Source organism: Mobula birostris, chromosome 22 (assembly GCF_030028105.1).
Source record: "Mobula birostris isolate sMobBir1 chromosome 22, sMobBir1.hap1, whole genome shotgun sequence".
NCBI lineage: Eukaryota > Metazoa > Chordata > Chondrichthyes > Myliobatiformes > Myliobatidae > Mobula > Mobula birostris.
The window spans coordinates 20427363-20454624 of NC_092391.1; the positions used below are offsets into that span (position 1 = coordinate 20427363).

Consider the following 27262-nt stretch of genomic DNA (forward strand, 5'->3'; position numbering starts at 1 on the left):
TTGCACCCAGATGTAGCAGGTGTTTTACAAAAAAAACAAGGACAACAAATGCAAAGTGCCCAGCAAAAACATATTAGATATCTAAAAGCCCATCTTAGCACAGTCTGTGTGTGAGAGGGCGGAGCACCAGCTCGTGCAGTGCAGTGGAGAGAGAGAGAGAGAGAGAGAGAGAGAGAGAGCACCAGTCTGAGATACAGAGCAGTGCACTGACATAGAGAAAACTACTCTGCGTGTGTCGGGGAGAGAGAGATGAAAGTTAAAATTGGAATAATACAACACTTGTGAAACTCACACTTGATACCCCAACAGGATTAACCAGACTTTCAGACGTGAGTCGTAAATGTAAGGCGAGCGACTGGCTAACTGTATCGGTGAGTTAATCCTAAACAAGATTATTTTATGATTTTTGTTAATTTTAGCGAGACATAGAAATGATCAGTTACCTAACACTATCTCTTGGCCTTTTTGATGAATATGTACTAAGAACTTGCAATTGGGCCAACATGATCTTTCCAATCAAGATGCAAGGCTATATTGTTTGTCCAGTGGTGCTATTTCTGTCTCCTGCAGCCCTTTGCTCTTGGCTCTGATCTAGTCAAATGACACTGCTGCCTGCATTGCTACTTTGGGTTACAGAGGGTTCAGGTGTCTAAGCCCTCAGCCTTACATTTTCCCAGCTGAGGCATCAATCTTATCTTCCAGTGTAGTGATCAGCAACAGATGTCCAGACTGTGAACAAGATGGGATTGTGTTTAAGTTACTGGACTAATGATAGAAGTCTGAGTAATGATCTGGAAGCAGGAGGTCAAATCCCAGCACAGCATCTAGTGCACTTAGATTTGTTTCATTAAAGAGTCTATAAATAAGACCTCTATCAGTAATTTGGGAAGCCTTGCCTCTCGTTCTTATTGGTCTGGCTATATTTTTACTCCAGATATACTACAGTGCCCTTCTGGAGGAGCCTTGTCGGCCACTCAGTTGGCAAGAAGGTGGTTCTCAATCACCTTCTCATTTCAGCTCCCATTATACCTCTGGTATGCAGAGCAGTGACGAAGCCCTTAGCCTGTGAATTTCTTCGAGTCCGCTGGGTGAAGTCAAAGTCCCAGTGTATGCAAATCCACGAGACTGCTGGAGGCGGGAGAAGATGACCTGTCCTGTGGTTAGAGGACTATGAATGTGGGTGGGTGAGTGGGAGGGAGGAACGGCGCTTGTTTCATCGTTGCTGTTTTGTTGCTCTGTATGTTCTGTTTTGCTGTGTTCTGTGCTCTGCCAATCATGGTGGGCATGCTATGTTAACGCTAGAACGTGTGGCAACACTTGCGGGCTGCCCCCAGCACATCCTTGGGCGTGTTGTTTGCTAATACAAACATTGCCTTTCACTGTATACTTCGATGTACATTTGATAAATAAATCTGAATCTGATTCTGTTCCATCCCTGGGGAGACATTAGCAGGCCTTTCAATATTTCTGGTTGAGCCCGCATTTTTCACTTGGCTTCCGCAACTGCGCTACATTGTAGTCTTTGTCATTAGCTGTCTTACTGTTTCACTAACATTGCATGTGGACAATCCACCTCCAGCAGCCCCTGAGTACAATGGTGCTGTTATCACCTCAGCTGCACTGCATGCAAGTTTTGATTTGAGGTTGGTACGAAGTGCAGAGGTGCCCGTGCCAGTGAGTGACACTTGCATTAGTGGAACGAAAGAATGGAGACCTAGCCAAGGACAAGTTTCTCCCATCCCCAGCCCCAAGCTTTGACTGTTAAAGCCAGTCAAATGAAGACAACTTTAACCTGACCTGGACCAGCCAATTCAACCACAGGCTACGCAACAAATACCTCTGGGCAGAACGCCTCTGGATGTCACTTTGCAGGTAAGACATTCTGTGTAAGTCACAGTAAAAAAAAACAACTATGACCTCACCTCAAGCTCTTTCTACAAATGATTTTAGGCAGCAGGCAAAGTTTTGGTGGCTATAGTCGTGGGCACACATAGTGAAGGAATAACATCTTAACATCTTCCAGTTCCAGTTCCCAAAAGATCTGATGGAAGTATCCTCTTGATGGAGAGTGAGAGGGCAGCAGAAGTGTTTCTGAACTTTGGACAAGTCCAGTTCTCTGCTCCCCAGGGTGTTGTAGTAATGGCTACAGAGTAGAGATGAAGTGCTAGTGGATAGTAGGAGGTCATTGTAACTATGAGTGTTAAACACCAATATCAAGACTACCTAACCTTCCAAGATAAGAGAGATGGCAGGTCCTGCAATCTGGAACAAAATAGAACCAATAGCCAGAAAGTCTCAGTGGGTTGAGCAGCATCTGCAGAGGCAAAAGTTGTAAGTTGATGTTTCAGGTAGAAACCCTGTATCAGGGCTGATGGAACAGGAAAGATTGCACAGTCAGGGAGGGGATAGAAGATAGTAGGTGATGGGTGGATCCAAGATGGGAGGGGATGATAGATGAAAAGAGGTAAGGGAGCCATTAGGAGGTAGTGACCATAATATGATAAGTTTTAATCTACAATTTGAGAGGCAGAAGGGAAACTCGGAAGTGTCAGTATTACAGTTGAACAAAGGGAACTTTGGTGCTATGAGGGAGGAGCTGGACATAGTTCAATGGAACAATACCTTAGCAGGATGACAGTGGAACAGCAATGGCAAGTGTTTCTGGGAATAATGCGGAAGGTGCAGGATCAGTTCATTCCAAAGAGGAAGAAAGATCCTAAGGGGAGTAAGGGGAGGCCGTGGCTGACAAGGGAAGTAATGGACAGTATAAAAATAAAAGAGAAGTATAACATAGCAAAGACGAGTGGGAAGCCAGAGGACTGAGAAACTTTTAAAGAGCAACAGAAGGTAACTAAAAAAGCAATACATGGAGAAAAAATGAGGTACGAAGGTAAACTAGCCAAGAATATAAAGGAGGATAGTAAAAGCTTCTTTAGGTATGTGAAAAGGAAAAAATAGTTAAGACCAAAATTGGGCCCTTGAAGACAGAAGCGTGTGAATTTATTATGGGGAACAAGGAAATGGCAGACGAGTTGAACAGGTACTTTGGATCTGTTTTCACTAGGGAAGACACAAACAATCTCCCAGATGTAATAGTGGCCAAAAGACCTAGGGTAATGGATGAATTGAAAGAAATTTATATTAGGCAGGAAATGGCGTTGGATAGGCTGTTGGGTCTGAAGGCTGATAAGTCCCTGGGACCTGATGGTCTGCATCCCTGGGTACTTAAGCAGGTGGCTTGAGAAATCGTGGACGCATTGGTAATCATTTTCCAATGTTCTATAGATTCAGTATCAGTTCCTGTGGATTGGAGGGTGGCTAATGTTGTCCCTCTCTTCAAGAAGGGAGGAAGAGAGAAAACAGAGAATTATAGACCAGTTAGCCTGACGTCAGTGGTGGGAAAGATGTTGGAGTCAATTATAAAAGATGAAATTACGACACATCTGGATAGTAGTAACAGGATTGGTCCCAGTCAGCATGGATTTATGAAGGGGAAATCGTGCTTGACTAATCTGGAATTTTTTGAGGATGTAACTATGAAAGTGGACAAGGGAGAGCCAGTGGATGTAGTGTACCTGGACTTTCAGAAAGCCTTTGATAAAGTCCCATATTGGAGATTAGTGGGCAAAATTAGGGCACAAGGTATTGGGGGCAGAGTACTGACATGGATTGAAAATTGGCTGGCTGACGGAAAACAAAGAGTAGCGATTAACGGGTCCCTTTCGGAATGGCAGGCGGTGACCAGTGGGGTACCGCAGGGTTCAGTGCTGGGACCGCAGCTGTTTACAATATATATTAATGATTTAGATGAGGGAATTAAAAGTAACATTAGCAAATTTGTCGATGACACAAAGCTGGGAGGCAGTGTGAAATGTGAGGAGGATGTTATGAGAATGCAGGGTGACTTGGACAGGCTGGGTGAGTGGGCAGATGCAGTTTAATGTGGATAAATGTGAGGTTATCCACTTTGTTGGTAAGAACGGGAAGGCAGAGTATTATCTAAATGGAGTCAAGTTAGGAAAAGGGGAAGCACAACGAGATCTAAGTGTTCTTGTACATCAGTCACTGAAAGCAGGCACGCAAGTACAGCAGGGAGTGAAGAAAGCTAATGGCATGCTGGCCTTCATAACAAGGGGAATTGAGTATAAGAGCAAAGAGGTCCTTCTGCAGCTGTACAGGGCCCTGGTGAGACCACACCTGGAGTACTATGTGCAATTTTGTTTCCAAATTTGAGGAAGGACATTCTTGCTATTGAGGGAGTGCGGCGTAGGTTCACAAGGTTAATGCCCGGGATGGCGGGACTGTCATATGTCGAAAGATTGGAGCGACTGGGCTTGTATACTCTGGAATTTAGAAGGCTGAGAGGGGATCTTATTGAAACATATAAGATTATTAAGGGATTGGACACACTGCAGGCAGGAAGCATGTTCCCGCTGATGGGTGAGTCCAGAATCAGAGGCCACAGTTTAAGAATTAAGGGTAGGCCATTTAGAACGGAGTTGAGGAAAAACTTTTTCACCCAGAGAGTGGTGGATATATGGAATGCTCTGCCCCAGAAGGCTGTGGAGGCCAAGTCTCTGGATGCTTTCAAAAAAGAGATGGATAGAGCTCTTAAAGATAGTGGGATCAAAGGTTATGGGGATAAGGCAGGAACTGGATACTGATAGTGGATGATCAGCCATGCTCACAGTGAATGGCGGTGCTGGCTCGAAGGGCCGAATGGCCTACTCCTGCACCTATTGTCTATTGAAACCAGGAGGGAGAGGAGGAAGGAAGAGATGAAGACAAAGGAAACTAGGTGGATGAGTGGACGTGTGGGGGGAGGAGAACACTAAGGTTACATGAAATTGAAAAATCGAATATCAATGCCATTGAGTTGAATCTCCACATCTTGAGTTGAGGCTCCTCCTTCCAGAAATGTGGCTTTCTCTCTGCCAAAGTTGATGAGGTGCCCACATACATTCCCTGCAGTCTCTTCGCCCCGCCCCCCCCCCCACCCCTTGCCCAGACAGGACAGATTCCCTTGGTCCTGCCTTTCACCCCACCATTTTCTGCCGTGCTGTTTCTGCCAGCTACAATGTCATCCCACTACCAGTCACACTCTCCCCTTTCCCCATATTCTCCACTTTCCACAGGAACCACGCTGTTTGTGATTCCCCTGGTCCATCACTCTCCATCCTCTGACACTTTCCCCTGCAGCTTGAGAAGGTGTAGTTCCTTTCTCCCACATCCACTATCCTAGACACCCCTCTGGGTGAGGCACCTCTTCCAACCTGGCAGGCAGCATTAGGTTTCTTCGATGTGACCCCCCCCCCCCCCGCCACAGCTGTGAGGACGAAGTGACTGTTTTGAACAGCTCCTGCCCTCTGTCCACAACGTCCTTCTCGAGGTTTCCCTCACCTATCATTGTCGTTCTCCTTCCCGCTCCCACGCCATTCTGTCTGTTCACGTTTTCCTCCACCACCATCTCCGGGACCAGTGCCGACGCCTTCGCTTCTCCTCGCAAGCCCCAGGCGCCCAGTATGGAACGGGAGAGGCAGGTATCTCCGCAGCCCTAGAACCGGGGGGATCTGGAGGTCGGAGAGACAGGGCGGGGGCAAAGCCCGGCGCCAGAATCAACAGCGGCCTTTGCTTCCAACCGGTTTCATTTTGTAAGCGGTGGTCCGAACTCATCAACAGAACTTGCAAACAGAGTGACAGCTGCCAGCTGTGTTTGGGTGGGGTGTGGGAGGTTCCCATTACCCGCCGCCTTTGTTTTCCCAGGATCGGGCAGCTGCTGTTGTTCCACTAAAATCGGGTCTCGGAGGCAGCTCGGACCGGTTCTGGTTGGTTACCCCGTCTGTTTCCCACTCCAGCCTCAGCTCAACGGATGGGCAAAAGCTTTGAGAGCAGTGGTGGCCTCCTCCCCCGCCCACTGGTAGAGTAGTGTGGGTGGCGGGGTCGAGATACGGCTCTACCAAAGGAGGTGTAAACGGCTCCTTCCCTCCGCTAGCCTGCAGGTCACCCTTGGGCAAGGTGTAGCACCTGCCTAGCCTCCCAATCAGGGACACGTGAAGTCAAGGGAGCAGATGGTAGATGGTTGTATGAGCAGCTGGTGCATATCTCAAGTTCTGGTTATACGACCACTGACACCAGGCAGACAATCTCTGAAGAGCACTGATATTTCTTGGGGTAACCCGCCTTGTAAAGGCGCTGCCCAGAAGAAGGCAATGGCAAACCACTTCTGAGCAAAAACGTGCCAACAACAATCATGGTGGTGGAAAGACCATGATCTCCCATTCATACGACACGGCACGTAACGAACGGGAGTAATAAAAAAATTAAAAAGTACACCTGCAGGTTTCTGATCGAAGCAAGGCAGAGGGATTTATTGGACACATTAATGCAAACTATCGGAAAACACGGCGACGTCCGCCGTGTCGCCTTGAGGTCACCCTGCTGTTTGAAAATAACCTCCCATACTGCGTGCAGCATCAGCATCGGAACACGCATCTGCAATGTCTCATTGTCACGTTCCAAAGTGAAGTCAATAAAGTAATCGCAACTCACATTTTATCTTTATAAAACGTCTTATTGCATATTTTAGATAGATTAGGTTAGCTTTCTTTGTCACGTGAACATTGAAATACGCAGTGAAATGCGTCGTTTTGTGTCAAATACATAAGCTGGGGGAGCCCGCTTCTGGTGCCACCACAACGTGCCCCCAGCTCACTGATTGTAACCCTATCGCAGCTCTTCGGAATGAGCAAAGAAACCCGGAGGTCATTGGGGGGGGGACTCCTTGCGGGCAGCGGCGGGAATGGAACCCCCGATCGAGGATTGGTTGGCGCTGTAATAGCCAACCGATTCTATTAACGCTAGCCGCTACCGAGGCACAGCTCTGTGGTATGAATATGACTGCCACTTTGAACCAGTGCAATGGGATGGACCTTCCAGCAATTATACACTGGTACCTACTACCAAAGTCAGCATTGTCATTAAGGAATGTCTGTCCTGATGTGCCAGACCTCTACTTCTGAAGTACGTGGAGCTCAAAGACCTAGTGCTACCATAGATCCATACTCTGTGTTATTTAACCCCCATTCTCACTATTAATGCTTCCGGACAGCAATGATGTTCACAGGAGACTTTTCTGAACTCACTAGGGTAGATTATTGTGTTGGAATGATGATCCAAGTTTCCGACCCTGTATTCAGCTGGTTGCATGCAGGATGTTCTACAGGTAATGAACCTCAACTTAATGTGCCAAAGTAACACTTACTAAATGCTGGAGCAACTCAGTAGGTCAGGCAGCAATTATGGAGAGGAATAAAAAGTTGATGTTTTGGGTCAAGACCCTTCATCAAGACTGGTCTCAGCCCAAAACATTGCTTCTTTATTCCTCTCCATGATATGCTGAGTTCCTCCAGCATTTTGCGTGTTTTACTCTGGATTTCCAGCATCTGCAGAATCTCTTGTGTTAATGTACCAAATCACTCTGGGTTCTGGGATGGATCTGGCTGCAGCAAGGTTAGTAGAAAACAAGAGTCCCAAACTAATTTCTGAGCTTATAGGTTTGCAAAAACATTTCGCCACATAACTATCAGCTTATTTCTTATATTTCCCCATGACAATTTCATAGACAGCTGCATTCAGGGTCTGACTGTTCCAACCTCACATGAGGTCAATGTGAACAGATGAAAATAATCCGGTGAGATTATTTTCAAGAGCCTCTGAAAAGAAGCTCTGAACAGACATCTGTGGATGCAAGCCAGGCAGGTCTCAGAATCACTGAACTCTAAAGGTTGTGGGTATAACAAGGGAGGGAATGTTGAGGGGGGGAGGGGGTCCACACAGACTTCCAATCTGTGCCTTGTAGGGCATGAAAATGCCTGACGCAGGCCTCTCGTGGCAGACTCATGGTCTGAGTCGACGCTCCCCCATGAGAAAGTTATTTTTAAAAATGTCCATTACATTGAGAAAATTACTTTTGGCAAATTCATAAGGAGCGTTGTGGGTGGCCACACCATCTCCAACTGACATCCCAGCAAAATGTATCAGGAAGGCTTTACTCTGAAATGAGACTCCTTCCCAGTAAATTCAGGATACGTCAGTTATAGAATGCTTCTTCCCTCTCTGCGTGGCTTTCCTTCATCTCTTCTCATGGCTCCATCAGATCTCTAGGGTCTTTCTTTAGCTATGACAAAGACATCATGTAAATGGAGGTTGCTGAAGATACAGATAGATTCGATGAATGGTTAAGTGCAGAGGTGGCAGGATGGTAGCCTAGCAGTTAGCACAATTGCTTTACAGCACCAGCGGTCATCGATCAGGGTTCAATTCCCACCGCTGCATGTAAGGAGTTTGTATGTTCTCCACATGACCGCGTGCATTTCCTCCCACATTCTAAAGATGTACATTTGGGGTTAGTGAGTTGTGGGTATGCTATGTTGGTGCTGGAAGCATGGCGACACCTGTGGGCTGGCCCAGCGCAATCCTTGGTTGTTGGTGCAAAATGACACTGTGTGTTTCAAAGTACGGACTTGTGACAGGTAAAAGTAATCTTTAAATGACGCTGGTGTGGGTATATTTTAGGAGTGGAAAGAGCCAGAACATCAGGATAGGGCATGCATCACCAGTAAGAGATGAGCAAACAAGCCAACAGGTTAGTAAAGTATTCGAGATATTAGAAAGTGGATTACAGTGGAGTGGATTTATTTCGGTCCATTGTTTCTACTGAGCTGAGGCGTTTAATGGCAGCCATGTGTCCGGTAAGCTGATGCTTATGGAGTGTAGATACACTGATGAACTGCATTAAGATCATCAGGATTGTCCTACCTCTGGAAAGACATCCCCACACTCTACCTTACTACCTGAGTCAGATTCACAGTAGCGCAGTTGTTAGCGCAGCACAGCTCAGGGCGTTCAGAGTTCAATTCTGGCGCCGGCTATAAGGAGTTTGTACCTTCTCCCCATGACCACGTGGGTTTCCTCCGAGAGCTCCCACAGTCTAAAGATGTACCAGTTAATAGATCAATTGTTCATCGTAAATTATCCTGTCATTAGGCTAGTGTTGAATAGGGTTGCTGGGTGTTGTGGCTCACTGGGCTGGAAGAACCTGTTCCAAGCTGTAGCTTTAAATAAATTAAATTCAGGTGACATGATCCGAATGAATGACCAAAGTTTAATGTCTGGGTAGATGACTGCCATCAATTTTTCAGACAGGTAGTTCACTGCAATTTGTGCACCTAATAACTTCTATTATAGTCTATAGCTTTTTAGCAATAACATAAAAAAGCCAACCAACCACAGGCTTGAATGTGTTTTATTTTTCACAGCTTATACAGCAGGTGACAATAATAAATTGTGAGCAACACACACAAAATGCTGAAGGAGCTCAGCAGGTCAGGTCACATCTATGGAAAAGGGTGAATAGTCAATGATGTTTTGGTCCGAGACCCTTACCGTCCTGATAAAGGGTCTCAGCCTGAAATGTTGTCTGTTTATTCCCTTCCATAGATACTGCCTGATCTGTTGAGTTCTTCCAGTATTGTGTGTGTGTCTCTGTCTCTGTCTGTGTGTGTGGATTTCAAGCATCTACAGAATCTCTTATGTTAATAATAAATTGTGTCTAGTCATCAACAGTTCATTTCTGAGTATTAAAACATTATTGTCAAAAAAATAAGTTACATTAATGATTCAAACAAGGCTGAAACATCCATCTGATACAGAGCTCCACCAGGTGCTGCTCATATATCATGTCATTTTTTTTCTCCCTTTTGTCTGGTCTTTCAACCACTGTTTGATGATGTCAACAACATAATGGACGGTTGATTTGGCAGTTGGAAATTCTACTTCAGTGCTATTTTATGTTCTGATGAATACAGAATTCCCCTAGTTTAGTCAGACTGCTGATGTTTTTACTTGCTCGTGTCTGTTTTGTGAGCTAATGCTGTGGCACTGGGTGCAACGTTTAGACAACTGCTTCATCCGTGGCCCACAGAGAGATTTACAGGCTGAAATATCTCACACGGCTATGCTGTGACATGCAGTGAGTGCTAAAAAAACACAACAGCTGCACATCCACTACCAAAGAACAAAACAGGCTGATAAGCCAGGATGAGAGATTGTTTAGTGGTACGCAGATCTCTGATAGTCTTCAATTTTTGTTCTAGTCACATCAGCAAGCCAGTGGAGATGGCGGGAGAATCTTAAATAGAAGAGTGTTACACCTAAACCTGTGTACATTTGTGATTTTTTGCTATATTTTACACAGGTTTAAGACTTAATTCTCCATTATCATATATTCCCCCCGCCCCTCCAAAAACAAACAGGTGAACCAGACCCCCATTCTGGGTTGAGCTATTACTATACTAAGAAGGCTCATCAAGCTGCTCTCATTCGGTGCACAGGCAAGAATGCAAGGTTTCCGAAAAATAATTTACCATAATGTGTACAGCAATAAATAGTCATACTTTATTGATCCTGGGCAAAATTGGTTTTCGTTACAGTTGCACCATAAATAATAAATAGTAATAAAACCATAAATAATTAAATAGTAATATTTAAATTATGCCAGGAAATAAGTCCAGGACCAGCCTATTGGCTCAGGGTGTCTGACCCTCCAAGGGAGGAGTTGTAAAGTTTGATGGCCACAGGCAGGAATGACTTCCTATGACGCTCTGTGTTGCATCTCGGTGGAATGAATCTCTGGCTGAATGTACTCCTGTACCCACCCAGTACATTATGTAGTGGATGGGAGACATTGTCCAAGATGGCATGCAACTTGGACAGCATCCTCTTTTCAGACACCACCGTCAGAGAGTCCAGTTCCATCCCCACAACATCACTAGCCTTACGAATGAGTTTGTTGATTCTGTTGGTGTCTGCTACCCTCAGCCTGCTGCCCCAGCACACAACAGCAAACATGATAGCACTGGCCACTACAGACTCGTAGAACATCCTCAGCATTGTCCGGCAGATGTTAAAGGACCTCAGTCTCCTGAGGAGATAGAGATGGCTCTGACCCTTCTTGTAGACAGCCTCAGTGTTCTTTGACCAGTCCAGTTTATTGTCAATTCGTATCCCCAGGTATTTGTAATCCTCCACCATGTCCACACTGACCCCCTGGATGGAAACAGGGGTCACCGGTACCTTAGCTCTCCTCAGGTCTACCACCAGCTCCTTAGTCTTTTTCACATTAAGCTGCAGATAATTCTGCTCACACCATGTGACAATGTTTCCTACCGTAGCCCTGTACTCAGTCTCATCCCCCTTGCTGATGCATCCAACTATGGCAGAGTCATCAGAAAACTTCTGAAGATAACAAGACTCTGTGCAGTAGTTGAAGTCCGAAGTGTAAATGGTGAAGAGAAAAGGAGACAAGACAGTCCCCTGTGGAGCCCCAGTGCTGCTGATCACTCTGTCGGACACACAGTGATACTGAATGAGTCAACGTACTACTGTACTTTTAAGGCAGGATTATATGGAGGAGGTGTCCTTTACTTTTTTCTGCCCAACCCCTCTTCAGTGACTTTATGAACATGGAACATTCTCAAATACAATAACGAATCTCAAATACATCATGAAGCAATCTTAAATAGGGGAAAAAAGATGTCACAAAGAGAATTCCATCCTAGACCCGCATCCTGAGTAGAGATCTCACTATGTCGAAAAGGCTCAATATAGTGAGCCTTTCAGCCCCTCGATCTTCTGTACAACTCAATAAGATCATGACTTATCTTTTGCCTCAGTGTCACTTTCCTCTGCTAATCCTATTTCCTTCAGCATCTGAAAATCTATTAATTTCCAATTTGAACGTAATCAGTGTCTGAACCTCTGCAGCCTTCTTCACTGGAAAATTCCAAATGTTCACTGCCTTCTGGGAGTTCAAAGTAAATTTATTATCAAAGTACGTGGATATCACCATACACCACCCTGAGATTCATTTTCTCGCGGGCATTCACAGTAGGACAAAGGAGTACAAAAACATCACTGAAAAATTACCTGCAAATAAAGGCTGGCAAATAACTAATGTGTAAAAGAAGACAAACTGAGCAAATACAAAAAAACAAAAAATAAAAAAGTAACACTTCTTGTCATCTCAGTCCTGAATTGCTGGCCCTGTGAATCCTAGCCCGAAAGAACCCAGCTAGGGGAAACATTATCCTTGGACCTATCCTGCAGCACCCTATAAGGATTCTGTACTTTTCAACGAGATCACCTTTCATTTTTAACTCAAGAGCAAAAGCCGATTCAACTTAATCTCTCCCCCATCCCACAGATTAATTTGGTGAACCTTAGTTGCACTCCTTCCATTGCAGGTATAGCCTAAAGATCTAAAGATAAGCTTTATTTGTCACATGTACATGGAAACATACAGTGAAATGCATCATTTGCATCAAATCAAATCAGGGACAATTGAACTGGGCAGCCCACAAGTGTCACCACACTTTCATAAGACATAGGAGCAGAAGTAAGCCATTTGGCCCATTGAGCCTGGTCCACCATTCAATCATGGCTGATCCTCTTTTTCCCACCTCAGCCCCACTCCCTGGCCTTCTCTGCGTAACCTTTGATGGCGTGTCCAATTAAGAACGTATCAAGCTCTGCCTTAAATACATCCAATGACCTGGCCTCCACAGGTGCCTGTGGTAACAAATTCCACAAATTCACCATCCTCTGGCTAAAGAAATTTCTCCGCATCTCTGTTTTCAATGGATGTCCCTCTATCCTGAAGCTGTGCCCTCTTGTCCTAGACTCTCCCACCATGGGAAACATCCTTTCCACATCTTCTCTGTCTAGGCCTTTCAAAATTCGAAAAGTTTCAATGGGATCGCCCCCATCCTTCTAAATTCCAGCAAGTACAGACCCAGAGGCATCAAACCCTCCTTGTATGATAACCCTTTCACTCCCGGATTCATCCTTGTGTACCTCATCTGAATCCTCTCCAATGCCAGCACATCTTTTCTTAGATAAGGAGCCCAAAACTGTTCACAATACCCAAGGTGAGGCCTCACCAGTGCCTTATAAAGCCTCAGCATCACATCCCTGCTCTTGTATTTTAGTCCTCTTGAAATGAATGCTAACATTGCATTTGCCTTCTTTACCACTGACTCAACTTGCAAGTTAGCCTTTAGGGTGTTTTGAACATGGACTCCCAAATCCCTTTGCGTCTCAGATTTTTGGATTTTCTCCCCATTTAGAAAATAGCCTGCACATTTATTTCTACTACCAAAGTGCATGACCATGCATTTTCTAACATTGTATTTCATTTGCCACTTTCTTGCCCATTCTCTTAATCTGTCTAAGTTCTTCTACAGCCGACCTGTTTCCTCAACAGTACCTGCCCTGCCACCAATCTTCACATCATCTGCAAACATGGCAACAAAGACATCTCTTCCATCATCTAAATCAATGATATACAACATAAAAAGAAGTGGTCCCAACACCAACCCCTGCGGAACACCACTAGTCACTGGCAGTCAACCAGAAAAGGATCCTTTTATTCCCACTCATTGTCTCCTACCAATCAACCAATGCTCTAATCATGCCAGTAACTTTCTTGTGGGACCATGAGCTCTTAACTTGGTAGGCGGCCTCCAGTGTGACGCCTTGTCAAAGGATTTCTGAAAGTCCAAACATGCAACATCCACTGCATCCCTTTTTCTATCCTACTTGTAATCTCCTCAAAGAATTCCAACAGGTTTGTCAGGCAAGATTTTCCCTTAAGGAAACCATGCTGACTTTGTCCTATCTTGTCTTGTGTCACCAAGTACTCCATAACCTCATCCTTAACAATTGTCTCCAACATCTTCCCAACCACTGAGGTCAGGCTAACTGGTCTATAATTTCCTTTCTGCTACCTTCCTCCTTTCTTAAAGAATGGAGTGACATCTGCAATTTTTCAGTCCTCAGGCACCATGCCAGAGTCCAATGATTTTTGAAAGTTCATTTCTAATCCTCTACAATCTCTACCACTACCTCTTTCGGAATCCTAGGGTGCAGTTCATCTGGTCTGGGTGACTTAAGTACTCTTAGGTTTTTTTCAGCTTTTTGAGCACCTTCTCCGTTGTAATAGTAACTACTCTCACTTCTCTTCCCTCACACCCTTCAACATCTGGCACACTGGTCGTGCCAAAATAGCATGCCCACAACTCATTAACCCTAACTGTACATCTTTAGGAAAAGGGGAGGTGAAACGAGACCTGGGTGTCATTGTACACCAGTCATTGAAAGTGGGCATGCAGGTACAGCAGGCGGTGAAAAAGGCGAATGGTATGCTGGCATTCATAGCAAGAGGATTCGAGCACAGGAGCAGGGAGGTGCTGCTGCAGTTGTACAAGGCTTTGGTGAGACCACACCTAGAGTATTGTGAGCATTTTTAGTCCCCTAATCTGAGGAAAGACATTCTTGCCATAGAGGGAGTACAAAGAAGGTTCACCAGATTGATTCCTGGGATGGCAGGACTTTCATATGATGAAAGACTGGATTGACTAGGCTTATACTCCTCTGGAATTTAAAAGATTGAGGGGGGATCTGATTGAAACGTATAAAATTCTAAAGGATTTGGACAGGCTAGATGCAGGAAGATTGTTCCCGATGTTGGGGAAGTCCAGAACGAGGGGTCACAGTTTGAGGATAAAGGGGAAGCCTTTTAGGACCGAGATGAGGAAGAACTTCTTCACACAGAGAGTGGTGAATCTGTGGAATTCTCTGCCACAGGAAACAGTTGAGGCCAGTTCATTGGCTATATTTAAGAGGGAGTTAGATATGGCCCTTGTGGCTAAAGGGACCAGGGGGTATGGAGAGAAGGCAGGTACAGGGTTCTGAGTTGGATGATCAGCCATGATCGTACTGAATGGTGGTGCAGGCTCGAAGGGCCGAATGGCCTACTCCTGCACCTATTTTCTATGTTTCTATGTTTAGAGTGTGGGAGAAAATTCTAGCACCTGGAGGAAATCCACAGAATCACTGGGAGAACGTACAGACTCCTTGCAGACAGCAGTGGGAATCAAATCCCAATCTCACAGACGGTGCTGCAAAGTGTTGTGCTAACTGCTACACTACCGTGCTGATCTAATGAGACCAGGTCAGCACATAATGTTCTTGGAGCAATCTCCTCTGGTCCCATATAATTGCTTCAAGACAATTTTACTTTTTCAATTTGTGGTGAAGACCAATATAATGTTTACAAGCCTACTTGCGTGCTGATCTGCATGTTAACTTTCAGTGATCCATGTAAACTGACATGGAGGTTCCTTTGAGTACTATCACTAACAGTTCTCAATCTTTCACCATTGTAAGTGTACTCTACTTTTCTAGTCTTTCTAGCTCGCATTTTGTTCCTTGCCAACTCTGTCAGCGTCACATAAATTCTCTTCACTCTCATCTGTTTAGTTCACTTCCTTCATGTACACATTATATCATTTGCCACAGTTACCCCCAGTCCTGAGGAGCTTCACATTCTCACCACTAAGAGGATAAAGTATTTTCATCTGAAATCACCATTTGGTTCCACAGTGACAATCTTACATTAATGGCTTCTAATTTTGCTCCTCCCTGCAGGTGAAAATACCATTGCCTACAATTTGGAGTTTACCTTGTATGGTACTGAGCCCACTGTGGTAAACTGCAAAAATAAAACACAACTGTTCAAAAAAGTGGGTGAAAAAATTGTTCACCCGTTTTAACATTTAGAAATTTTTCCTGTGTCAGGTCTCTACTCCAGTGTGCTTGGGCCATTACAAGCTGCTGGCTGTCAGCAGGCCAGTAATGACTGCACACAGGTCGTAACTGACTGCACAAAAGGATGTTGTGGTCGGTGAAGTGTAACTGCAGGGAATTATCTGTCTGAATGCAGACCTCTGAAACTTGTGGCAGGGAGATACAGTGCACAGGGCAAAGCTGCATATCCTTTAAACTCCCTTCGCTGAATTCTGTGTGATGCACTTCTGATGATAATAAGGAATGGAGCAGATTTCCTCCCAAAATCTTCATCCTTATAAAACATTCCTGTACTATTAACTTCCCCTTCTTCAGTGTACCAATGTTTAAACATTGTTGTACTAGAAATGTTATTGACTGCCCAGTATTGAACATCAGTCTCCATTGACATACATTTGTACTTTGGTAAGAGGTATAGCATAGCACAGGTTTAGTTGATTTTCTAGTGGGGGTTTAGGATCTATTATCATAATCCTAACAGAATTAGCTAGCCAAGTACTGGGTTGAACTGGTACACTGATTTAATTTAATCATTGTATAAACACATTACAAAGGACAATCTTAACCAACTTACTGTACCTCTTCCTAGAGATGCTGCCTGGCCTGCTGCGTTCACCAGCAACTTTGATGTGTGTTGCTTGAATTTCCAGCATCTGCAGAATTCCTCGTGTTTGCATCTATATACCTTCTGGGTTTAAAATGTTCATGTTATAGCGGAATGAGCTATCATTATTATGAGTATCATTTATAATTTCAGACGATCCTACAATGTAATTTATAACAATGCCATGTTAGTGTTATCTAAACTCAATCAATCTCCACCCTTCCAAAGAGAAGGGTATTAAAATTTAAATAACAAGTTCAATAATGTATTCTCCAGTCTGATATTGTGATTGTTTTGCTGTTTGAGTGACCATCTGAAAATACAACGCAGACCCAAGAGACTGCAGATGCTGGAAACAGAGCAGCAGACAATATGCTGGGGGTACTCAGCACATCAAGCAGCATCTGTGAGAGGAAAGGAATTATTGACTTTTAGAGTCAAGGCCAGGATTTTGACCCAAAAGATTGACAATTCCTTCGCTCCCACAGATGCCACTTGACCTGCTGATTGTTTGTTGCTGAAAATACAAAAGATTGAGTCTGGCACAGAGGGCTCTGTGTTCCATTCTCTATTTACTGTGGGATAAAGCAACTGAAAAAGAGGAGAAGACATATTTTATAGTGAATTGTGATGATCTAAAATGTTTGCCAGAAAGCGCAATTGATGTAGATTCATCAGCAATATTCTTTGCAAGTTTAACTATTTGCGCATCTATGCTTAAAACATAAGTCAGCCAGGGAAATACACATTCCTTTGATCTTTTGTTGATCGCTATAATTTTGTTCTATTAACTAGATAAATGTTTTGGCTCCTTAGACATATATATTTCTGAAAGGATTACCATGGGAAGAGAGAAACACAGGTAAACACATAGCTTGTAATTATGAGGTAAACATATGGTTTGTAATTTTGAGTCATCAGGGCCCAGGTAACCAGGGTCAGAGGTCAAGGACTGGGGACCTGGAGGCGGCCTGTCTAGGGGCTGCAGAGGTGTCTGTCTTTGAGGAGTGTATGGGTAGGAAAGGCGTTTATTTTGCTGTTGGTGTGTTGATTTGTACTGTTGTTGTTGCTTGTGTTGTTCTGCTGAACATTGTGGGTATAATATGTTGGCGCTGGAATGTGTGGCGACACTTGCAGGATGCCCCAGAACATCCTTTGGTGTGTTTGTTGTTAACACAAACTTCACACTTCACTGTATTTTTGAAGTACATCTGAAAAAATAAAATTGAATTTAAATATTCAAAACCAAAGTGGATCAATAGTTGAATAGGGAGTGATTGGGACCAGGCAGAGGAGAAGGAATAAATACATAATTCTTTTTTAAAGGTTATGATGGCTTTCCTGTTCTAGGTGATGTTATGTAAGTTAACAATATTACGTTACATTTGGATGTATAGACTCCTGCAATACGATGTGTACTTGTGTTGACACCTGGCTTCATGTCTCTGGTTTTGGGTCTCATATTGTGGTGCCAAGATATCAAATAAGTCACAAGATGAATTTGAGAAGTCGAAAGCAGGGAGAGCAGCAGATTGGAGATGATGAGACTCCATGATTGCAAGTTGGGGGTAGTTTGGTGAGACTCAATTTTAGATCTGTGCGGGAAGTCTTAAATGTCCCAAGTGATTACTGTACAACCCAGAGTTAGGGAGAAGTAAAAACAAAACTGATTATTTTCTCTTCATTTTCCACCAGCCAGGCCTCTTACCTCTGATTTTTCCCGTTCTCACTGTGGGTTAATAAAACTGAATACAAGCATTGACCCAGAGAAGCTTCCATACAGCAGGCGTGGTGTGCAAACCCAGATCCTATTTCACAGGCACAGCGTGCAAATCCCTCACACTCAGTCTTGTAGCATACTGTTCATATGTCCACTATCATGCCCAAAGTCAGAATCGTTGCAACATTGTTAGTAGACCTGCCAAATGTCACTTATTTGGCTTAAAAGGTGACTCATTCAATTGACCACTTATGCAACACAACATGGCTCCAAAGTGTTTAAATGTGTGACGCTCTCACATATCGTAAATGCCACTCTAATGCTAAGAGGTGTACATGTCCTTCATTACAGCGGAGTGATCAAATGTGTCACTATATCTTTGAGAAACACAAAATTTTCCCTTTTGTCATCAGTATGCAACTGGAACAAATAATGATACGAAATATGCACAAATGGCACCCAGCTGTGTGGACATTGACACAATGCCACTAAAGCTTTGAGTGTGAGGGTTACGATGTTGAATCCACACAGATAGTCCCTATTGAGAAATCATTATTCCATTATTGGAAACATACACAAGATCCACACAGTGATCACTTTATTCGGTCCAGCTGTGTACCTGCTCGTTAATGCAAAAATCTAATCATCTACTCATGTGGCAGCAACTCAATGCATAAAAGCACGCAGACATGGTCAAGAGGTTCAGTTGTTGTTCAGACCAAGCAACAGAATGGGGAAGAAATGTGATCTTAGTGAATTGGACTGTGGGAATGATCATTGGTACCAAGCAGGGTAGTTTGAGTATCTCAGAAACTGCTATCCTCCTGAGATTTTTATGCACAACATTATTTAGAGTTTACAGAAAAAGATCCAGTGAGTGGCAGTTCTGTGGGTGAAAGTGCCTTGTTAATGAGCGCTCAGAGGAGAATGGCCAGACTAGTTCAAGTTGACAGGAAGGTGACAGTAACTCAAATAACCATGCATTACAACAGCGGTGTGCAGAAGAGCATCTCAGAATGCATAACACGTTGAACTTTGAAGCGGATGGGCTACTGCAGCAGAAGGTCACCTCATGTACCCAATAAAGTGGCCACTGAGTGTAATTTGTAGATCAAATGAAAGCTCAATGAAAAGGAAAAGTTGGGCTCATTGAAGATTAATGCAAACAGAAAATGTGACAGTGTCTCTACCCTTTTGAGCTTTGTGAAGATTTGGCATGTCATATAAAACATTGACAAATTTCTATAGATGTGAGGTGAGAATAAATTGACTGGTTGCATCATGGCCAGGTATGAAACATCAATGTCCTTGTACGGAAAAAACTGTAAAAAGTAGTGGATACAGCCCAGCCCAGTCCATCACAGGGAAAGGCCTCCCCACTACTGAGCACATCCACACAGAGCACTGTTGCAGGAAAACACCATCCATTATCAAGAACTCACCCCCCCACCCCCCCACCCCACCATCCAGTCATGCTCTCTTCTCACTGCTGCATCTGAAAGAAGGTACACGTCCTTCAGAACTTGTACCACTGGATTCAGGAACAGTTATTACCCCTCAGCCATCAAGCTCTTGAACCAAAAAAGGATAACTATACTAGCTTCACTTACCCCATCATTCAACCACAGCCTATGGACTCATTTTCAAGGACTCTTCATGTCATGTTCTTGATATCTATCCCTTAACTATTTATTTATTTATCTATCTATTTATTTATTTATTTATTTATTTTTCTTTCTTTCTTTTTGTATTTGCACAGTTTTTTGTCCTTTTGGCACATTGGTTGTTTTCCATCCTGTTGGGTGTGGAAAACAACCCGACGCAGACCGGGAGATCGTTTCGCTGAACACCTATGCTCTGTCCGCCAGAGAAAGCAGGATCTCCCAGTGGCCACACATTTTAATTCCACGTCCCATTCTGATATGTCTATCCACGGCCTCCTCTACTACAAAGATGAAGCCACACTCAGGTTGGAGGAACCTTATATTCCGTCTGGGTAGCCTCCAACCTGATGGCATGAACATTGACTTCTCTAACTTCCGCTAATGCCCCACCTCCCCCTCGTACCCCATCCGTTATTTATTTACATACACAAATTCTTTCTCTCTCTCTCTCCTTTTTCTCCCTCTGTCCCTCTCACTATACCCCTTGCCCATCCTCTGGGTTCCCCCCCCACCCTTTTCTTTCTCCCTGGGCCTCCTGTTCCATGATCCTCTCATATCCCTTTTGCCAATCACCTGTCCAGCTTTTGGCTCCATCCCTTCCCCTCCTGTCTTCTCCTATCATTTTGGATCTCCCCTCCCCCTCCCACCTTCAAATCTCTTACTAACTCTTCCTTCAGTTAGTCCTGATAAAGGGTCTCGGCCCGAAACATCGACTGTACTTCTTCCTAGAGATGGTGCCTGGTCTGCTGCATTCACCAGCAACTTTGATGTGTGTTGCTTGAATTTCCAGCATCTGCAGATTTCCTCGTGTTTGCGTCTATCAGTATTTCTGTTGTGTTTCTTGTATTCACTGTGATTGCCCGCAAGAAAACAAATCTCAGGGTTGTACATGGTAACATACGTGTACTTTGATAATAAATGTACTTTCAACTTTGCTCTGGAAAACTGAGTATGTTTGGTTGACAAAGAAAGAATATTTCAGCAGCAGACATTTTATGCAATAAACTGTAGCAGAATTTAAGCGCCTGGCAGCCAGTGAGGAAAAATGTTTGTCACCACAGGGTGTAGCTATCATGATCTGCATTAAACAAACCTGTGAGTATGGTTAAAACTTCTCTCCACAATGATGCATCTCCTTATATGGCCAGTTTATATTAGATTGATAGGGGTGTACAGAATGGAGACAGGTCCTTCCGCACACTAAATCCATGCCGATTACAGTATTCAGTATTAATTCTACCTTAATCCCAGTTTTACTTCAGACATTCACACCAAATCCTGTTTAGCATTCATTAAGGCTTCAGCAAAAAGTCCACAACTGAGGCAAATGATTTGGAAGGGCAGGTTGGACTCCAGATTTCTGATCTACTTTAATTAGTGACTAAGAAGTACAATATGGCATTAGCAAGCAAAGGAAGTGAAAATAAGTTAAAATATGGTGGTGTTTGCAATGAGCATCTTCAATAGAGGATGTTCTATGCACTCGGACGTTTGTATTAATTATCTGTGTTTGTGGAGTATGTTCACAGGGAAAGAGACATGGGGTTGGTACACAAAATTACAAAAGGAATAGAGGGATCTGAGGTACCTACTCCGCAGGTTGAACTCACCAAAACTACCCACTGTTGAGATATTGATCTTCCTAATCAGTATCCATGAGAGATGAAAAGAACCTCAATTTTCTATTGGTGGTTTCGTCACCAAAAGTTGCAAAGGAGTGAGTCATGCTACTATGATGTTCTTTCAGTTATGCTGTAAGAAATATCAAAGAATTATTTTAAAATATATATGTATGGATCAAAGCACTCAAAGTGCTGGAGGAACTCAACAAGTCAGGCAGCATCTATAGAGGGAAATATAACCAGTCAACACTTCGGGTTGAGATGCTTCATCAGGGCTGGAAAGGAAGGGGAAAGAAGCCAGAGTAAGAAATTGGGGAGAGAGCACTGAGTACAAGCTGGAAGATGATTGGTGAGACCAGGTGAGGGGGAAGGTGGGTGGGTGGGGGGGGGTTGTGGGGAGAGGGGATGGAAGAAGTAAAGGGCTGAAGAAGAAGAAGAAGAAAAGACCTAATAGGAGGTGATAGTGTACCGTGGAAGAAAGGGTAAGAGAAGGGGAAGCAAAGAAGGATGATGGGCAGATGTGAGGAAAAGAAAGAGTGAGCGGGTAATCAGAACGTGGAATGTTAAGGGAGAGAATGAAGGAAAAAGAGAGAAGGAGAGAAAAAGGAGAATTTATTCCCCTCCATAGATGCTGCCTGACCCACTGAGTTCCTCCAGCATTTTGTGTGTTGCTCAGGATTTTCAGTCCCTGCAGGATCTCTTGTCTTTATGTGTGGCTAGCTGTTTCCTCCACGTAATTTAATTTCCCACTCTCACGTTTAATGTTCATCACTTTACTGAGTATAAACTGATATACTCCGACAACTGATTTAAAAAAGTGTGATGGTTTTGTAATTGTAAACTACAGCCACGAGGGGCCACTGTAGTTCTGCTGTATCCAGTCCTCCGGTTCGCCTTGAACGAACGTTATGGGATATCCATTAGTCTATAATCGCTGGCGTTTAAATCTAGCCATGAAGTGATCGAATCTGGAAGCAGTTACCCATTTATTTCTTGGTTTCATTTCCAGGACTTGGACCCTCAGCTGTGTGCCAGGATTACAGCTCATATCGCTCGGTAACACCAGATTATCCCGCCGCGCTGAGCAAACTATGCAATTTAAACCCTCCTCTACCCGATGGTTTCCTCTCCATTAGATATCTGGGGCACATAACTACATCTAATTAAAGCAACAAAATAAGACCTCACTACCGGGCGTACATTTACAGGCAGGCATTATTCCAATACTTTATGGATGTTTCTACAATCTAAGTTTTGTTAGCCGTTCAGAAGCGTGTTGGGTATTAGTATTGTTCTCAGTATGCAGCTGGGACCTCCGGTTGCATTCGCTTGGAGCCAGAGACACCTTTCATTAATATTATCTGCAGCCAGCACCCGCCCCTTCAACAGGTGACATGCGCGGGTAACTCACAGAAGCAGTTCTAAAGCACTCGAAGTGAGTGGGGTGCAGGGATTGAGACTGACATTTCAACCCCAGGAAACCTCTTCCCTTCATCGCGAAGGGCCTGCAGATTTCACAGCCGAGAAAGGAATATGTAACCGGAGTCGGGGAGCTGTTCAGTGGGAGGGTGCGAATCTGTGACCGTTTTACGGAAACACTCAACGTGGGAAACTTAAGGAACTTCACCACCATCCAGATCCCCACTGAGATCCTCCGCCTCCTTCTCCCCTCAAGTCTCTGCTTTATGTGTGAAGGCTTGGCAGCAATGAAGGTTGTGTCGGACCCGGGACAGTCAGCCGCTCGCTCAGTCGACGAGCACCGTGACTCAGTTCCCCTGGGTCGTTTCCTCTGATGCCCTGAGCTCGCTCGCTGTCACTCTCGCGGCCACTCCGACGGCAGAAAGCAGAAAGCACGACGCCAGGGCAGCGGTAGGGAAGATGTGCAGCGAGTGTTACACCAACCGGTCCTTTGTCTTCGATGATGGGACGTCGAATAAACACACCTCCAGGTAAATCACTACCGCCCAGAGGACACCCCTCTCATTTCAAGCTTCGAGTGTGGTTTTATGTCCATGGTATCTGCTCTCTCTCTTCTCACTTCTCCATGGAAACTGCTCACCCATTCCATTAATTGGCAAATCCATCTTTACAGGACTTGTAAATTTTGCCCTCTACTCGGGACTAAATTATATTTGAAGTATTTCCCTTAAGTAAACGCCGGTTTATTCCCTATTGTTCCAGGTCGCGCTTTCGGGAACAGCGCTGATCCAAATCGTTCTCGCTGATGTGTGTAAATGCTCTATTTGTGTGTGTGTGTGTGTGTGTGTGTGTGTGTGTGTGAGAGAGAGAGAGAGAGAGAGAGAGAGAGAGAGAAAGAATGTGTGTATGCATATTTCTGTGTGTATCGCTGTGTATCTCTCTAAAATATCTCAAACTCTGTGCGTATTTGTATCTTTCTGTCTGTTTTTGTGTATATACGCATGTGTATCACTGTTTTTCTGTATATTTCTTTATCCCTGTTCGTGTGTTGTTTGTGTGTCTCTTTCTCCGTATAGTTCTGCATGTGACACACACAAATTGCTGGAGGAACTCAGCAGGTCATGCAGCATCTATTGAAATGAGTAAACAGTCGATGTTTCGGGCCGAGACCCTTCATTAGACTGCATATGTCTGTCTCTGTATTTATTCATTCTCTCTCTCTCTCTCTCTTTCTCTCTCTCCCTCTCTGCCTCCCTCTCTCCCTCCCCTCTCTCTACCTCTCTTTCCCCCTCTCCACCCCATCCCTATCTCTCTCTGTGTCTATCTCTGTGCTTCTGTTTTGTGTGCGTGTGTGTCTCCCACTCTCTGTGTCCACGCGTGTGCCCACGCTTTTGGTTATGTTTAATCTCTCTGTGCTTGCAGGCATTTCTCGACAGTGTTTCCATAGCTAGCTACCGCTTTTACCGAAAGCAGTAAATTTCGGGGATGAAGTACAGGTCCTCTTGGTGCCGTTCTCTCCTTACTGTTCACGCTATTCCGGCAGGCGTGGATTCCGCAGAAGGACTCTTGGAAGAGAACGGTTTAACGTACGTGGAGAGCTAATGAAACTGAAAACTGAACCCAACATTTTTATTTTAGAAAGCACGCCGTGTTCGTTGAGGCTGGACGGTACAGGGGGCTTTTTGAAAGCCAAGTTTTCTAAGGGGATTGTAGTCCAGGACATCCCCACGCTAACATAAATTTGCATAGGTAGATTTACTGATGACAAAATCACTGACGAAACTCCATGGGGAATATTTCGGGGTTAAGAGCAGAGTGTGGGGGAGTGAAATTAACCGGAAAGTGCGATCAGAGAGCTGGAACAGAGACAGTTCTATAGTGTGACAGCAAGAAGAGATTAAGTAATCTAAATCCGTTCAAAACGGGAGTGGTGTGAATACGTCGCCGGTCAGGTAGACACTTTAGGACTGAATAATAAATCAGATCGACGATTCGTCGTCAGATTTGTACATCAACTTTGGCGCTTTTGGAGCTGCTCAATGCAAAGGGAATCCCTATTAATCTACCGTGACTAGTGAAACATATTTTGTCCTTAAATAATAAACAGCATTTCTTGCATCGAGTTTTTTTTTGTTGTTTATTCATCGCAGCGGAACAACAATTGATTCAGTTTTCGTAATGTTGATAACGTGGCCCGTGACCGTAACCGGTCAATAAACCTGAACGAGCTTTATTGACCTGACTCGAAAAACGGGGGTTCCCTCACTCCACTGTTGATGTTGCCCTCACCCGCTTCTCCTCCATTTCCCGAACAACTGCGCTCACCCCGTTTCCCGCCGCCTTAACAGTGATAAGATTTCCTCTTGTACGCGTTTAACTGCCGCATCAAAGTCTCCGTCCCGATAAACCTGAAAGACGCTATTAGTCAAGTATTGACCGAAGATGTCAACCCATTGTGTCGAGATTGACAAGACTATTTCTGCATTTTTAAGCGTCATAAGTTCCAACAGGTGATTAGCTGTTCTTTGAATAGTCATCAAGGTCTGAGACACACTATAATTTCTGTTCGACGAAATAATCATTTTATCTATTAAACTATAATATTGATACTTCTTAGTTAATTCTAAGTTACTACTAAGTTATTTCTTAGTCCATTGAATGGTTTCTTTAAGCAAATGTTACGGTACATGTTACTGAGAGCTAATACTCAAGTGTAACAAATTATTAGGAAGGCGAGTGGATAAAATAGTATTTTATTCTGAAAAGTTTTGAGTTCAGTTATGGGAACAGCCGAGCATCGGACGGGAAGTCCTTCAAAAGGGCGTGAGGACGTCTGAGAGGATCATAAGGGTCTCGCTACCATCCATCGGGGAAATTTATCAAGAGTGCTGCGTGGGCCCTTAGTATTATTAAGGATCCTGGTCGTCCATCCGGCATCCTCTTTGACTTTCTACCGTCAGGCAGGAGACTTCGATGCATGAAGACAAGAACCGTCAGGGTGAGAAAAAAAAGATTATTCCCTCACGCCATTAGGCTTCTGAACTCCCTGCCGCATCGCATTCGAAGTGTCACTGGTTAATCTGTTCTGTACCCTACAATATTTAATCTATGCACTTCAGTTTGTTTAATTAATTCATCTGAGGATTTTATCTTTACCTTCATAAGTTATTGTGTGTTATGTGTACTACTGTATTTAACACCCTGGTTCAGAGAAACATCTTGTTTGATGGCATACATGTGTGTAATTAAGTTACAATAAACTTGTCTTGACTTAATTTGATAAAAAAATATCTCACTGCAGTTAAACAGCGTCTTATTGTGACTGCGCCTGGAGAATTGGGTTCAGTTTTGGTCTCCTTCTCTAAGAAGGATATTCCTCCCAAAGTAGCGAGCATCCCTGTTTCTGGGCATGCTGGGGTTGTCGCATAAAGAGAGATTAGGATTCTGTTCTCTGGAAAAATGAGAAGAGATTTTATCGCAGCTTCTTACAGGGACCATCTGGCTGGTGCAGAGTGGATGAGAATTCAGAATTAGGAGAAAACTCTTCTCTGATCTGGAGATCTGTGGAGAGTCAGTCATTGAATCCGTGGGAGGTTTTTGGACATTAAGGGACTTGGAGGATGTGGCGAGTGTGCAGGGAATCGGCGCTGGGGTGGAAGATGGCCGTAATCTGGGAGAATGGTGGAGCGAAACGGAGAGCCAAGCGGTTTATTCCCGCTCCTGTATTTTTCTTTAATGTTCCCATGATTGAATAAATTAAAATAACAACAATAGTGCTACAGAAAGCTCTAATTTGTCACGACTGATTGGTTGGTTTGTTCTTCGATTCTTTCATCATGTTCCTTCTTCAGAATCACTTGTGAGAATCACGAACATAAACAAGTCAATGGGATGAAGTGGCCTTGTTGGAATGCCAAAAACAATACCGTGGGAGTCAGCAAAGTTGCAATGAGCAAGAATGTAGTCCTGCTCTGTATGAGTGTAGTGGTTTTACGATGCCAACTTTTTTTTTTAAAAAAAATAAGCAAATAAGCGAGCAATAGCGGTCAGGATCTGCACAGTAGATGCGCTTTCCGAAGCAATTAAACTTGAATAAAGGATAATGAAATAAGTTCAGGTTTTTGCATCATGGGAAGTGCAGGGCACCTGTCCTGTTCATAGAATAGAGAACTTTACAATACAGGCCCTCCTGCCCACAATGTTTTGCCAACATTTAACCTACCCCAGGATCAATCTAACCCTTCCCTCCTACATAGCCTTCCATTTTTGTATTACTGTATCCATGTGCTTATCTATGTGTCTCTTAAATGTCTCTAAAGTATCTATCTCTACCACCAACCCTGGCAGCGTGTTCCACACACTCGCCATTCTCTGTGTAAAATTACTTGCCTCTGATCATCTTAAAATTATGCTCCTCATATTAGCTATTTCAGCCCTAGGGGAAAAAAGTCTCTTATCATCTTGTACACTTCTATCAAGTTACCACTCGTCCTCCTTCATTCCGAAGAAAAAGCCCTAGCTCACTCAA

At 44.0% G+C, this 27262-nt stretch overlaps 1 protein-coding gene across 4 annotated transcripts in view; it reads left to right on the plus strand.

The window, feature by feature from the left end:
• The first annotated feature begins 208 nt into the window (after positions 1–208).
• Positions 209–27262, plus strand: part of kcnt1b (potassium sodium-activated channel subfamily T member 1b) — a 416707-nt gene continuing 389653 nt past the window's right edge. For 3 of the 4 annotated variants that reach the window (XM_072240261.1, XM_072240263.1, XM_072240262.1), the window contains exon 1: positions 22781–23264. In XM_072240261.1, coding sequence (XP_072096362.1) covers positions 23194–23264 — 71 coding nt within the window. In that variant the 5' untranslated portion in view covers positions 22781–23193. Of the gene's footprint in view, positions 372–22780; positions 23265–27262 lie in introns of those variants that run through there. The other variant, XM_072240265.1, reaches the window with a different exon arrangement.